The sequence below is a fragment of the Dromaius novaehollandiae genome, chromosome 2, assembly GCF_036370855.1.
Source record: "Dromaius novaehollandiae isolate bDroNov1 chromosome 2, bDroNov1.hap1, whole genome shotgun sequence".
Classification (NCBI taxonomy): domain Eukaryota; kingdom Metazoa; phylum Chordata; class Aves; order Casuariiformes; family Dromaiidae; genus Dromaius; species Dromaius novaehollandiae.
In genome coordinates this window covers 107,182,820-107,196,943 of record NC_088099.1, presented here as the reverse complement: position 1 = coordinate 107,196,943, position 14,124 = coordinate 107,182,820, and the positions used below count along the sequence as shown (strand labels likewise).

Genomic DNA, 14,124 nt, shown 5'->3' with positions numbered 1-14,124 from the left:
GTCCTATCATCATTTAAACCTCTCAGTGTGTGCATGCCATATATGTTTTCCTATCCATCTAATATTTAAACATTATTTAAATCCATTGTAGCTTACTTATTCAAAGTCAGCCTTTTTTCCCATAACTGTAAGTTTGCAGAATATACTTTTAAGTAAAGAGGAAAACTTTATTTCCACATACCTAAAATTATCATGAATCTCAGTAGAAAGGCCTTATCTGTGTGTTTCAGAAATACTGTCTCCCTCCCTTCCTGTTGATAATCTTCTTTCAACAATCCAAAAGAAATAATTTCTACCTTTTCAAAAACAAAAAATTCCTTCCTCCTTCTGGATTCATTCATGGAAGAGTGATCATGTATAACCTGAGATATCTCTTTAGTTTAACGTATGTGTTTGATAAAATGATAAATCCAATGGCTATAGCCCAACCTAAACACCGAAAAGGCAAAATGAGTACACTGGACACTCAAATTCTGCATATAACAAATCTAAACTTTTTATTAATGCTGAAATTAGTGTTAAAGTGCTGAATAATAAGCCTGAAGCCAAAATTAGAAACAGCAAAATGTCATATTTGAATATATATATGATGGGAACCTTCCAGAGGTTCCTCTCTTCCCTTGTTTTGCTCAGTGAGGGAGCCTGGGGCAGACGCATTACTAAATGTTATTTATCAAGGAATGCATTAAAAAGAGTGTAGAATGCTGTATGTTCAGATAGCATGCTGTTACACAGAAGAGCATTTAGGATAAAAACATTTGGAACTCACTGCCTTGGAAATACCTAAATCTAGTGGACTGACAGTGATCAACATGTCTGAAAATTAGGCCGCTTGGATGGATTTTTGACACTTGACAGGAGGAATTTAATTTGAGAAATTGTTCCCCAGGCAATCCTTCTGTGCATATCACAGATCTAACTGATCGTGCTTTTTATACTTGTTGTTCTACTACATCCCAAACTGACTTTCTTTTCAGATGCAATTATTGACCAAGGGTACTCCTTGTCTTTGAACAAGAAAATGAACCACGTGCCTAGGAATAAAACAGTTAGACCTCTGAATGCTCCGATGCTGTGTGGTACTTGAGATCTTGCTTCTTTCTAGCATTCAGTTGAACTGCCAAAACTACCGTTCTAATTATCCAAAACGCACAAAACTCCACAACCTTTGTAATAATATAGGGGAAAGAAGTATGTTTCTAACAGCAGGCCTTGGTGGAGGAAAAAAAAATTAGTGGCTTGATGCTCAGCCTGAGTAGAAGGGAAGTAGCTATTCTGCCTTTCCCCCAAATCTCCAAAGTGGGACAAAAACCAGTAGAAAGATATGGCAGAAAGAGACAGTTCTTTGTTGAATGCTGTTCTTCTGGATTCAATGACATACCCACTAGAAAATTACAATGAGAATGCACTAAATTAAAGTTAAAATCCTTTTCTCTACTGCCTGTACTACTGAGTAAAATTTAAGCTTTTGTTACGTGTTACTTTCAACAATTTCTGTTATGTACAATCAGTCCTGAATAATGTCCAAAAGTTAAGTTTACCCTGGATTTTTTCCTTCAACCCCTAGACACTATCAGTCTATCATTGTTTATTAATGGGTATATGATCTTGTAAAATTTCCTCTCTCAAACTGCATAAAGATGTGTATAATTTCAAAAGATGCAGCAGAATCAGCTTCTCAGATCTTAAACATTTGCTATGGAATAAGACGTAGAGCAAGCATAGTTTAAAATATTTTACTGATCTGGAAAATATTACACTTCTAGCTGGAATTCCCACTGTATGTATTGTTAATAGTTTCTGTTACGTGAGAATTAATTTTCAAAACTTTACAACACCTTTTAACTGCACCCACTAGATAATCTATTCCTGAGCTACATTATATGGAAGGGATACTGTGACTCCAGATTTAAAACACTTGCTATTTGTAAAAGATATTCCGTGGAAGCAATATTCAGTAACAGTAGAAGCAGCAGCTTGATTATGGGAAGTTGCATGAAGAATCATTGGTCAAAGAACTTTATAATACAGAGCACACCTACAAAGGAGCTAGTCAGCAAGAACTATGTCAGTATGAATAAATGCACAAATATTTCAATTGCTTTCTTCACTTTATTAAATGTTCAATAAATATACAGGACCTGAATACATGTGAACGTGGCTCAAACCCTCAGTCCAATAATCCTGTAATATTGACTAAAGGGGAGAGCAAACAGTAAACAGCAATGGTAATAAATGAAAAGGCAAGAAAATAAGATAATCTCACAACTTGTAGTTAAAAATTTAAAATAAAATTGCACAACTATTTATAGTTATGAACTATGTAATTAAAAAAGTCAAATTGCTTAATATTACTGCTATGTGAGAATTGAAGGAATTTTTCTTCCAGTGTAACTAGTCAAGGAATTTTACTAAAATCCACGATGCAACTGAATTACGATTATTGTGTTTGTGACACAAAATCAAGAGAATGTATTTTTGTTTCAGGAACTTCAAGAGATTAATAAAGCAAGCACACGATATGACTCTTTCTCCTTAGTCTTGTTCTAACAATTTTATTTTTAAATCAAGGAATCAAAATTGCTGAAAGAAAAAAAATTTTTTTTTCTGATCTGAACTATATATAAAGTCTTATCTAACCAGTCTGACAGACTAAATCAGCCTCTGCATCAAGACTTATTCTGTCAAGAACAACGTCCTTGTCTCATACTAGCCTAAGCAACAGAATCAAATGCAGGCCCATTAAGTCCATGCCACAGCCACTGATTTAAGCACTTTTAGGGGGAAAAAAAATCAAAACCTTTTATTAACACCTTAATGCTGTTTTTTAATATAATATTCATTACTAAGTTTAAGAAAATAAATTGTTTCTAGTAATTCTGAGGCATAAAGTGCCCATTTTCTCTCTTCTGATTTATATCATTGTTCTGTTTTTACAGCTTACTGTTGACAGAGTGAGGTAATTCAACTACAATTTTTCCAATGTTTTTTCCCATGTACATGTAATCTACAGCACGGAATACAGACTCCAAGCCAGTGAACTTGCCCTCTGGAGACATGTCTCCAAGGTCCACCTCACAAACCAGTTCACCTTGTTCATACATCTCGAGCAAGTGCTTCAGAGCCATTTTGTATTTGGCAAAGTAATGGTTCAGGAAGAAACCCCGGATGCTGGCAGACTTCTTCAATAGTTTTGCTGGCAGTAATTCTGCTTTAATAGGCTGAAGGCCAGTAGGGTTCTGGTAGCCAGTGATAAACCCAATAAGTATCAGGCACCCTTTGGTAGCCAAAGAGTTAACTGCCAAGTCAAACATCTTTCCACCAACAGATTCATACACTACATCCACACCTTCTGGGTAGTCTCTTCTAAGAACAGATTCAACATTTTCAGTTTTATGGTTGATCGTATGGTCACAGCCAATGGATTTCAGAAAACCACCCTTTTCATCACTGGAGCAGGTTCCAATTACATGGCATTTTGCCTTCTTTGCAAGCTGCACAGCAAACTGGCCTGTTCCTCCAGCCGCTGCTGTCACCAGGACCTTCTTGCCTTCAGACAGCTCTCCAAGCTCTTTCAAACTGATGTATGCGGTAGCGCCACTTACCATTAAAGTAAGAAACTCGGGTTTCGCAGAGGGCAGAGGAACTGCTTGTTTGGCAGGAACGACTGTATATTCAGCAAAGGAACCCACCTTCACGTAAGCCACGGCTTGACCCACTGTATAATCAGCACTAGCACTGAGTCCTAAAGCTACCACATCACCAACACCTTCAAAACCTATATCAAATGGGGGTTTAACTGATGTGTCATATCGACCAGCTGAGTAGTTTATGTCAGATGCATTAATGCCGACAAATCTAGAAGAAAACAAAAATGTATTAATGAGGTTTATTCCATATCAAGTCTTTGTCATATGAAAAAATCTTCCATTTAAACTTACAGGATAAGTGAGAGATTTTCTTCCTCTGATTTTTGGTATACTTGAATGAGTACAGTATAGAAAGCAATTTCATCAAACTTTCATACTTTACATTCTGTTGTTCTAGAATTAAAGGTAAGTTTGCTTAAAGAAGGAAAAATCCCATTTTCCTCAAGTCTATTTGACCATCTAACGCAAATAAAAATAACTCTGTATGAATTTAAAGGATGAAAATTAATTGACCACTTTATAAAAGATGTGAAAACACTGAAGAATAAAATGTGCAAAGTAGTAAATATGTTGATTCTTGCAACAAATTTACATTTTTGAATATAATACTACTGTTAATGACTAACAATCATATTAACTATCGATGTCATTTGCAAGGTCATGTTACTGTAGGCAAGTATTTTTTTAATTGATGGAGTCACTACAGCAAATTTGCCTTCTGATGTAGCTAATGTCAACATTAAAATATTTTTCTTTATACAAATTACTTGCAATACATCAAAGCAACCTTGCACAGAAGGACTAAAAATCGTAAGATCGACTATCAAGTCCTACTGACCTCTAACAGGTGAAAATGGATGCCAAATTTTTTTTAGATAGAGACATTCTCACGACTTGACTAAGCGCTAGGAGATAATGCCAAAAAGAAAGTTATGATCTAACTTAACCACAAAGATTATTTTAGCAACGCTTTTTGTAGACCATAATAGTATCTTTATACATGCAAAGGAAGACAGACTGGGGAGGCTTCTGTTAACTAGAAAATGTCAAAAAGAAATGCACGCAACAGAAAAGACCAGGAGTCTTGCTACATGTGGAAGTGACAACCTGAAAGATGTACTTGATACCATGCAAAAGCTGCAGAAGTACACAAACAGTGCTCTTTTAATTGTCGTAGTTAGCAACATGCTCAAATGGTATGTGTGTGTAATTTTAAATTCCTTGCGCACAGCCTAAGAACCGAAAATGCTCCGCTTATTTTGATCTCCTTCACTCTGTATAGCATGGGGTGTGTCAAACTTTTGCTAACATAATGTACTATATAAAGACATGTATAAACATATAGATGCATAAAATAGGTGAAAGTGAATCTTGCTCTTTTTAATTCTGCCTTTAATTCAGTGTTTGGCTGCAACAAAAAATGCCTACATCCTGTCTGTAGATACAAAAAATCACCCGTTATCCTCCTCTAATTTAGGTGATTTCCGTGTTCTACTCCTAAAGTACATATAAACATTGGTGTTGGAGCAGCAGCTTCCGAGGCAACCCGTGCCCCGAAGACCCCAGGGAGCAGGGCTAGGCGCAGCCAGGCGAAGTGTGCCGCCGCCGCACCAGCCTCCTGCGGGTTTTGCCCCTAGCCTCCAGCGAAGGGGGCTGCTAGGGCCAGGGCGGCGGGGCTTGCCCGGGGCCCGTGCCCCGGCGCGGCCCTGCGGGCCGGGCCGCTGCTGGCTGCCGGGCGGCGCGCAGCCTGGCCGGGCGCGCTGCCGGGGCGCGGCGCGGAGCACGCGTGCCCTTAGCGACAGCAACGCGCCGAGAAGGAAGAGCAGTGATAGCAGTAAAGAGACCCCTCTCCTCCCCCCAGGAGCTGCGCCGCCGTCTCCACGCCGAGCTGCGGCGGGGGCGAGCACAAAAGCAGGTAAAAGCCGCCTGGGGACGGAAACTTTGTGTGCGGGGAAGTCTCGCAGCTGGCCGGGCGCCTGGCCGGCCGCGGTCCCGCACGCCCACTTCTGCTTTTGCTTCAGAGCGGCTGGGAAGCGGAGAGCCCCCCGCCCTGCTCCTGCGCCCGCCCCGGCTGCGGGGCGCCTCAAGCGAGCGCCCGGCGCGGGCCCCGTGGGAGGCGCGCGGCTCCCACCAAGGCTGCTGCGGGCGGCGGGTGGCCCGCGCCCTCCCCTCGCCCCGGCGGAGCTGCGGCTCGCGCGCTGCGGGCCCCGGGCGCGGCCGCGCAGGGCTGGGCGCCGGGAACAAAGCGGTGCGCGCTGCTGCACGGCGCGGCGCGGCCGCCCCCGACACACGACGCACATGCGGCACATACATGCGCGCCGCGCACATGCACACGCTCCCTCCCCGCCGCCTCGCGGGCTGCCGGGCCGCGGGAAATGCTGCTCCCTGGCCTGCGGGAGTCATCGTTATTAATCAGTACAGCCTGCCTTCCAGCCTGGCCCCCCAAAAATTTTTTAAACTTTTCTTATTGTGTGCAAACTCAAACTACTGCTCGCATTGCAAGTTTTTTTTTTTTTTTAACACCGTTTAATCTCTTAGATTCTTCTCATATCAAAGCGATCAAACGCAGTGTCTGGATTAAAACATATTGTCTAATTTGCCTTGTCATTCCAGATGACAGGAGGTGCCAGGATGTGCCCGCAGTTTTGTACGTTATTTTGCTTTTAAAAGTAGGAATAAGTCGGACTAGCAACTCGAAGATCACTTTAATAACTTCTGAGACTGAGAAAAGGCAAGTACAGAAGTAAGAAATACTCAAGAGTACTGGTGTTTTAAGATCCTGTCCAAATCTTTTATATTGTCCTGTTTAAATTTCTTATTTAAAATGTATTATTTAACTTAGGAGCTCCTAATTGGGGCTCGCTTTCACCATTTCAAAATCTAAAGACCTGAGGAAAAAAAGCCAGGGTTTGGCTTTTCCCAAAATAATTACGCACATTGAGTCACCCGTTTTACTTATACTGAACAGTGCTGAACCCCCTCATATTGTTTATTATAAAAACAGGACGATACTGTGGAGGGGAGGAAATGCTGCTTTTTGTACCACAACAAACCATAAGACACTGAAAACCAACACCAGAGCCTTAAATATAGACAAAACAAAGTCATCCAAACTAGGACTGTGCAAGAAAAACATTATTTAGACCAAACAGCAGAAATAATCGTCCACTTTTCACACTGTTATCCATTAGTCCTTGATTCAAAAACTTCCTCAGTCCCCCTTTTGCTTCTTTTCTGTTTCTACAAACGTCTCTCTATCTGCCATCCCAACAGAAAAATCGTTACAGGTATTTTGGAAACGAAATAACGTGTCACTCCGTTAAGAAAATCCTGGATATCCTGCATAACTTTAAGAAGGACCAAATCCCCATGCTGTCTGCGTCCTTCTGCAATAAAACAGAGGAACCTTCTCCCCCGCCCCCTTGAAAACAGGACAAATGGACATAGGAAGCATAAATGGCTTCGTTAAGGATTTTACTTGCCTCCTCCCTGAATCCAAATGATAAAATATATTGTTCTAAATCGACTTCTAGATTTAAAGCATTTCTCCGTGAGTAAAGGGTATGATGGAATTTTCTTTCTTAAAAAAAAAAAAAAGTACAAATAAAGGTTGCTGCCTTAGTTCTCCAAAGGAGAAGAAAGGGGAGAAAAGTTCCACTTAACAGAAGAGCATCTTGTTTTAAAATATCTATCTGTACAGGGACCCAAAGCATTTTAATTTCCCATTCCCCTAAATCCCAAACCAGACTTTATTGTGGTGAATGAGGATTGTTTTGCATAAAAAGCTCAAAGCAATTATTACTATTCATGGGTGTGACTGGGACTAAAATAAAGAAATCTGCAAATACACTCTTGGACTCAAGTTTTTTTTTTTTTAATTGTATGTTTCTACCTATAAGAAAATGTATAGTTGGCTTTAGGGTTTGTTTTTTCTAACACTAAATAAAGCCAGGGACTCGTCCTTTCGGGATGGGAATAGGCTTCCCCAGAGTGACAGAGGGGGGAACATTCAGAACTCGCTTCCTGCAGCAGCTCGTATACAGGGAAGTGTTTTTAAGTAAAGTGATTCCGTGTCTTCTGTGATATTCCCCAGAAAATAATAATAAATACAGAGGAAATGCCACAGAGCCCCAAATAATACAAAACGTATGAACTCTAAATCTCTTTCTCAGTCACCTCGCTCTCCCCTCTATCCCCACTCGTGTGGGCGTGTGTGTCTATACACGAACATGTGTACAATAAGCTGATGTGCTAAAACTCAGTAATTGCCTGCCTGAATCTCTGGACCAGCTCCTGCCTTCGGTCGGATACGAGCTGCGCACCGTGAGGTGTGCACGTCCCTCTAGCACCCACGGAGCCCACCCAGCAAAGGGAGGGAAGGGAGGAAGAAAGCAAGAGGTACACTGGAAGCCGTATGAAAGATGAATAAATTTTCAAATTTCACAGGAAAAAAGGGTGGCAGGGGGGATGAGCGATTCCAAATACGTGTGTGTGGGGAGGGGATTAGGGAAGCGGCGGCGTCGCCCTGCCTTGCACTAGCCAAGGAGGCTGCGCTAAGACTTGCTACCTCTCGTGCGGGTTTGTGTCTCACGTCCTTCGACCTCTTTCAAGGAAAAGGAATTTAACTTCAGCTTGATTACTGTTTCAGGGTCGTCTGCGGATGCTGCAACACAAGGTTTTAGACTTTGAGGTTTGGAGGGAATTTTGGTCTCGGGAATCCTAGGGGGAGATGTCAGCAGCGGGTTAAAGTGCCATAGAAAGCTTCCTCATCAGCTCTTGGAGGAGTTCCTGTCCCTCTCTCTTTACTCCTTCTTTACTATGTGCTTACATGTTACATACGGGCACACACCAGAGGTTAAATATACACGCACCATACATGCATAGGCACACAAAGCGTTAGTAAACTTCCAGTCTTGCTCTCCAGCTATTTAGTGCTTGTCACGTCTTTAAGTTCCAGCCGAGAGTACGGAAAGTTATGTGCTATTACTGTTTGCCCACTTGACAAGAACCTGAGATTGCTATTCTTTCTGCACCAATCAGTCGGTCTGCTGCGGGATTCCCAGAGTTTCAGCTTCCCCTCGCGAGCAGAGACACCTCTGACCTTTAAAAGGCTTCCTGGTAGCTTAAGGAGCGACAACAGCGGGGGGGGGGGGCCAGTGGCACCAGCAGGTTGATGCAGGCGCGTGGGGGAGGAAGGCGCGGCGGGTCCCTCCGAGACGCGCCGTCCCGGCCGGCGCCCGATGTGCGGCGCGTTTCGTTAAGCAAAGCGTCCCCTCCTCGCTGCCCGCCTGGCCCGGCCCCGCCGCGAAAGCAGCCCGCGGCCGCGGCGCGGCGGAGGCCGGCAGCCCGGCGGCGGGCCCCTCCCGGCGCCGCCCTGCCCCCTCGCCGCCGCCGCGGGCGGTTTCGGCGCGCAGAGGCGGGGGGGCCGGGGGGGCGCAGCGGGCCGGGGGCCGCGCACCGCTGCGCGCTGGAGTCGGGAGGGACGCGCGCACACGCCGCGCACCTCGGAAGTATAACAAGCGCAGGCAGGAGCCGGGGCGGGGCTTGGCAAGCATCTCCCGGTGCTTCGCCCCCGTCCTGAGCAGGCACGGGAGGGAAAACTTTCAGGCGGCGAGCGCGCTGCCTGCCCCCGCCGCCGCCCCACCACGCCGCGCCTTCCTGCGGCGGCGGCCGGCGCCGGCCAGCACCCCCCCTCCCCCGCCAGAGCGGAGAGAGGAGGAGGAGGAGGAGGTGTCACCCCACACACACGTGGATGGGGCGACCGGACCGTAGCGCCAGGCGTCCAAAACAACAACAACAACAATAATAAAATTAAATTAGCAGTCGCCAGATGGCAGCTGGTACAACTTGCCGGGCTCCGAAGCGGGTGAGCGTGTGTGCAGGAGAAGGCCACGAGGTGCGACAAGTCAGAGGGGGTGAGAGGCGGGCAGAGCCTGCCCGGGGCCGGGCCGGCCGGCGGGGGCTCACCTGTTCCTGACAAGGAGGTCTCCGTCGCCCGGGAGTGGCACAGGCGAGTCCCGCCGCAGGTTAACCGCTTCCCTGAAGTTTTGGCTCAGCTTAGTCACCACCAGCTTCTTCATGGAGCTGGGGATGGACGAGCCCTGGAAATCCAGAAAGTGGCGGGAGTAGGACATGTCCAGGATGGGCCGCGGCCGGCTGCCACCGAGGAGGCACCAGGCGGGACCCGCCGCCGCGCACGATGGCTCCTGCCGCTGCCGCCACCACCAGCACCGAGGTGCCCGGGAGCTCAGCAAAACGCTTTTTGCGCTAAAACTCATGCCCGGGCTCAGCTCTCCTCCCCCTCCCCCCCAATTCAGGGGAGCGCCTGCTCGGAGGAGGCTCCAGACAGCTCGCAAAACCCGCCACGACCAAGCCCGCGGGAGAAACTCTGCGCGCAGCTATTTGTGTATGTAAATAAAGCCCCGTGTAGCTCGCTGCAGCCTGCCTCCGTCCTCCCCACCCAGCCCCTCCGCCACGCGGAAACACCGCGGCGCCCGCAGCAAGCCGATCCCCTCACGCTGGTCTTCTACTGTCACTAGCGCTAGGCAGGAGCAAAGTTCGCCCTCGCTTTTCACAGTCCGTCCCGCGAGTTGCCTGCTCCTGCGGCAAAAAAGCGTGTGCGGGTGTTTGCGTGATCTGCTTCACCACATACACACATGCGTGCCTGCCCCTGCACACCGCCGCCGCCTCGCAGGATGGCAGCTGGGCTCTCGTGTTTCTCCCTTTCTGTCGGTGAGACAGATTTATAAAATGCTGGATTTTCTGCTAAAAAATTCCTTTAATTTGCATGCTGCGTCTGACTAAGGGATTTAAAAAAAAAAGGAGGAGGAAAAACGCCTCGGATCCCCCCCCCAACCCGTTCTTTAGTTTACAAAAAGAGATGCTCCTTCTTAAAAAAAAAAAAAAAAAAGGAGAGAGAAAAGAAAGGTAGGCAGAAAGCACGATAAATTATCAGATCGATAAGGTTAGAGAACTGGAGAGAAGCTGCGGCTAATCTCCTAATGTTGTTATTAGCCGCCGCCGCGGAGCCGCTGGCTGCTGGCGGAGGCTCCGCCCCTTCCGTGCGAAACGTTCACTTCCTCGCAAGGTGGTACGAATCAACCCCGAGCCGTTAGCAACTGCTCGCGGGCGCGGCGCGACGCGCGGGGGCCGGGACGCGCGCGGCGGCCGTTGGGGCCGTTGAGGCGCGGGCTGCGCGCGAGACCGCGGCCCAGCGCGCCGGCTGCGGGGCGCGGAGAAGGGGCAAGCGGGGCGCGGGGTGTGTGGGGGGATCTCTCTCCTTCTTGTCGGGGGACCCGGGCGAGCTGTGCCCTGCGCAGCCTTCAGCAGTGCGTCCGCCGGTAGGGGCTGCGTGCCCTCGGCTCGCCGCCGTGCGCCCTCCGTCCGGGGCGTTAAAACACTGCTGTCAGTTGGACTCGGTCGGAGCGCTTTTCCCTATTCGCTCTTACCGTCAGGAAAACGTTTTCTGTCTTCTAAAAACAACGCCAACCCCCCCCCCCCCCCCAAAACGCACACTTCTCGCTATAGAATACGTTTGGGAGAGGGAACCTGCGCGGAGAAAATCAGCTGGGTCAAGGGACCAAAGTAAACGTTGCGGTAGAGCTGCAAATCCCAACTTCGTACTGCTGCAGGAAGAGAGGGAGGTAATGTGATAGAGATGTTGCACCGCTGTCGGAAGAGCTCACGTGTAACTCCTAGGATTAACTCCATCGTACCGATATAAGCAGTCCGTTTCCTAATTGCGCGGTATTAATAATTAGAAACATTTCCCCTTTCGTCCGAAAGAGCAAAACTGCATTTTGACTGTTTTCCTTTAGGAATCAGCTGGGTAGCTTTTATTTGCTTTCTTGACTCAAAAGAGAAAGGGAAGAGCCCTTCTGTTCTTGCAGTTAACATTATATAAATCCCCAGACACATACTGTGCAAAATCTATTAGCAGCATGTTTCATATGCTGCAGTTCTTGCTCGGCAATCTGGTGGTATTTTAAAGTAAGGATGAACTGTAGTCTCCCACAAATCATTTTTAATTCAATACTGGTTAGATGATAGCAGGGCGAGGTATCATCTCTTGCTTTTTTAAGTTTGCTAGAACAAGACCTCTGCTTAAGTTAAATCAGCAAATGCGTCTTTTGCACAGTACTTTAGCAAGTGGATTATAATAACAACCCCCTCAGTGTGTGCCTCACATGAGAAATCTTTTATGCTGTGCTGTATTAAGACTTCTTTTTTGTCATATTGTTTAGCTCTGGGAAAAAAAATGAAAACAAAGCAATTAAAAAGATTGACAGGTATGGGTTTGTGTGAGACCTATTTGTAATTGTCAGGGTGACGTGGGCAAGAGGAGGAGGAGTAAAAAACTGAAGCAGGAAAAGCAGCTCGATGTGTCTGTCTATCAGTTGAGACTGTCTGAAAGCTCTGGGATCCGAATGTGTGTTATATTTCAGTGAAAAGAGAAGAGAGGGAGAGTGGATCTCTTTCTCTCCCAGGAGTTTGGAGGGGGGGCACTTCACGTTAATCTCTCCCACTCAGTGAATATCTTTTCTTCCCCCCCCCCCCCCCTTGCACACACTCTCTGGGGTTTTTCTTGGTTTTGGCATTTTTTGTTTTTCTGTTGCAGATCAAGATCAGCCAAAAAAAATCCATGATAAAAAAAATGTGTTTGCATTATATTTAGTATCAGAAGAAGCTTCGATTTGTGGAGGAAAAAAAAGGGAGAGAGAGCAAGACAGAAAAGTAGTCCTCTCCGGTGGTGACACTGTTTGATCTGTGACTGTTTGGAAGGTGGAGGAGTGACTGACATTTCCCATCCGGTGTATATGTATGTATCGGGGCTTTACTCCTTTTTATTATTTGCTTTCTTGCTCTTAGACTAAGTGCTGGGAGGAGAAGGAGTGACTGGAACGACCTCGTTTTTTGCACAATGAACAAACTATTATCAACGCAATAAAAAAAAAAAACCCCAACAACAACAACAACACACAAATCCACGAGCTTGAAACAAGCCAGCGAGCGAGCGAGAAAGTTGCGCTTTGAGACTCTTTGATCTTGGAGAAAGCCTGAGAGGGGGGGAGTGACTGAATTTACCGTCTCATCGCTGTCGCTTGCTCGGTTCTCCACCAAGAAGAAGAAGAAGAAGAAGAAGAAAAAGAAGAAGAAAAAGAAGTTATTAAGGAGAGGAGGGGGAAAAGGGGAGAGAGGAAAAAAAGAACGAAAGAAAGATAATGGATTTGGGCTACGGATTGAACTGATCAAATCTTATTTATTTTGCACATCTCCACTGGCATCTTCCCTGCTGCTGCTGCTGAGAGGACTGAAGAGCTTTGTCTTATAAGGAACTTAGAGAGAAAGAGAGAGAGTGAGAGAGAGAGAGAGGGAGGAAAATTAACCTTGTAAATGAAAACATTTCCTAAGCAAGTTTTTGGAGTGGCGGCGGAAATTGGCATCCCTGTCACCAGTCTGTGGCTTGCCTCATCCCACACCCCACCTTCCCCCCCTCCCCGCACACCCCGCTCGCAGCGCAGGGAGCTGACCCGGGGGGGGGACCCGGACCAGACGAGAGGAGAATCCGACCAAACTTTTTCCTCCCCCCCCTCCTCCTCTCCCTCTCTCCCATTCCTCCCCACCCTCCCTCCCTCTCTCTCCTTCTAGGCGGAATTAGAAGTTGAATCCGTTTTCTTTCTCCTTCCTCCCCCTCCCTCCTTCCTCCCCCCCCCCATTTTATTTTTTATTTGGGTGTGCGTGTGTGTGTGTGCGTGCGTGCGTGTGTGTTTGTTTCTGCATGAAAAGAGGGGGATTGGAAGAGGAGTCCTGCGCGGAAACTCTGCGGCGGCGGCGGCGGGCGGCGAGGCGGCGGCGGTGGCGGCGGCGGCAGCATGCCGCGGAGAAAGCAGCAGGCACCCCGGCGCTCCGCAGGTAACACCCTCCGCCTCCCCGCGCCGGCCCCGCGCCCGGCGCGCGGTGCCGCGGGCACGGCACGGCAGGGGAGGGGTTAACCCGCCGGGAAGCGTTGCCGCGGGGGGAGCGATTTCGCTGGCCCCGCTTCAGATTTAAACACCCCGGGCAGCCGCTTTCGGGGGGCTTGGGGCTTGCGGAGGGCGGCGGCGGGGGGAAAAAGGGGGCTCGAGCAGCACCTCGGTGGGGAAGGGCGAGGGGCCGTAGTTTCTACTTCTTTGTAAGCGGGAGCTGGAGGGCTCAGCGTAGTTTCTGAGGTGTGTCATTGGGAGCCTGTCAGCCTCCATCCTCTCTGCTGCTGCCAACACGTTTAAAACTAGAAACTTCATTTTGTTGCAGTCCCGTAATCTCTGCATGCGGTTCCGTGAGTGTGTGTGCGTGTGGTGCCCAGGGCAGCTCTGGGGAGGGTAGGAAGCTCTGTTGTGCCAGAGCAGGGATGGTCTGCTTTAAAAGTGTGTCAGACTGTATCCAGGCTGAACCTGACACTTGCTAAACAAAAGTCAACAATATGGGACACAACAAG

General features: G+C 47.4%; 2 protein-coding genes across 2 annotated transcripts in view; one reads left to right on the top strand and one right to left on the bottom strand.

Annotated features, from left to right (window-relative positions):
* Positions 1–2,092: 2,092 nt before the first annotated feature.
* PTGR3 (prostaglandin reductase 3) lies at positions 2,093–10,726 on the bottom strand. Its single transcript, XM_026100732.2, has 2 exons — positions 9,618–10,726; positions 2,093–3,858 (listed from the first exon to the last, which is right to left on the bottom strand). Exons 1-2 carry the CDS (start codon positions 9,926–9,928, stop codon positions 2,934–2,936), a joined length of 1,236 nt encoding a protein of 411 aa, XP_025956517.1. The 5' UTR covers positions 9,929–10,726; the 3' UTR covers positions 2,093–2,933.
* Positions 10,727–11,165: 439 nt separating this feature from the next.
* TSHZ1 (teashirt zinc finger homeobox 1) overlaps positions 11,166–14,124 on the top strand; it is a 56,193-nt gene continuing 53,234 nt past the window's right edge. Inside the window, exon 1 of the mRNA XM_064507123.1 lies at positions 11,166–13,562. Coding sequence (XP_064363193.1) covers positions 13,523–13,562 — 40 coding nt within the window. The 5' untranslated portion in view covers positions 11,166–13,522. The remainder of the gene's footprint in view (positions 13,563–14,124) is intronic.

Excerpts from the sequence above, each read along its gene's own strand:
- PTGR3 (XM_026100732.2), bottom strand. The coding sequence starts at position 9,928 with ATGAGTTTTAGCGCAAAAAGCGTTTTGCTGAGCTCCCGGGCACCTCGG. Across the intron at positions 3,859-9,617 it reads GACCTCCTTGTCAGGAACAG|ATTTGTCGGCATTAATGCAT; the intron begins GTGAGCCCCCGC and ends GTTTTCTTCTAG.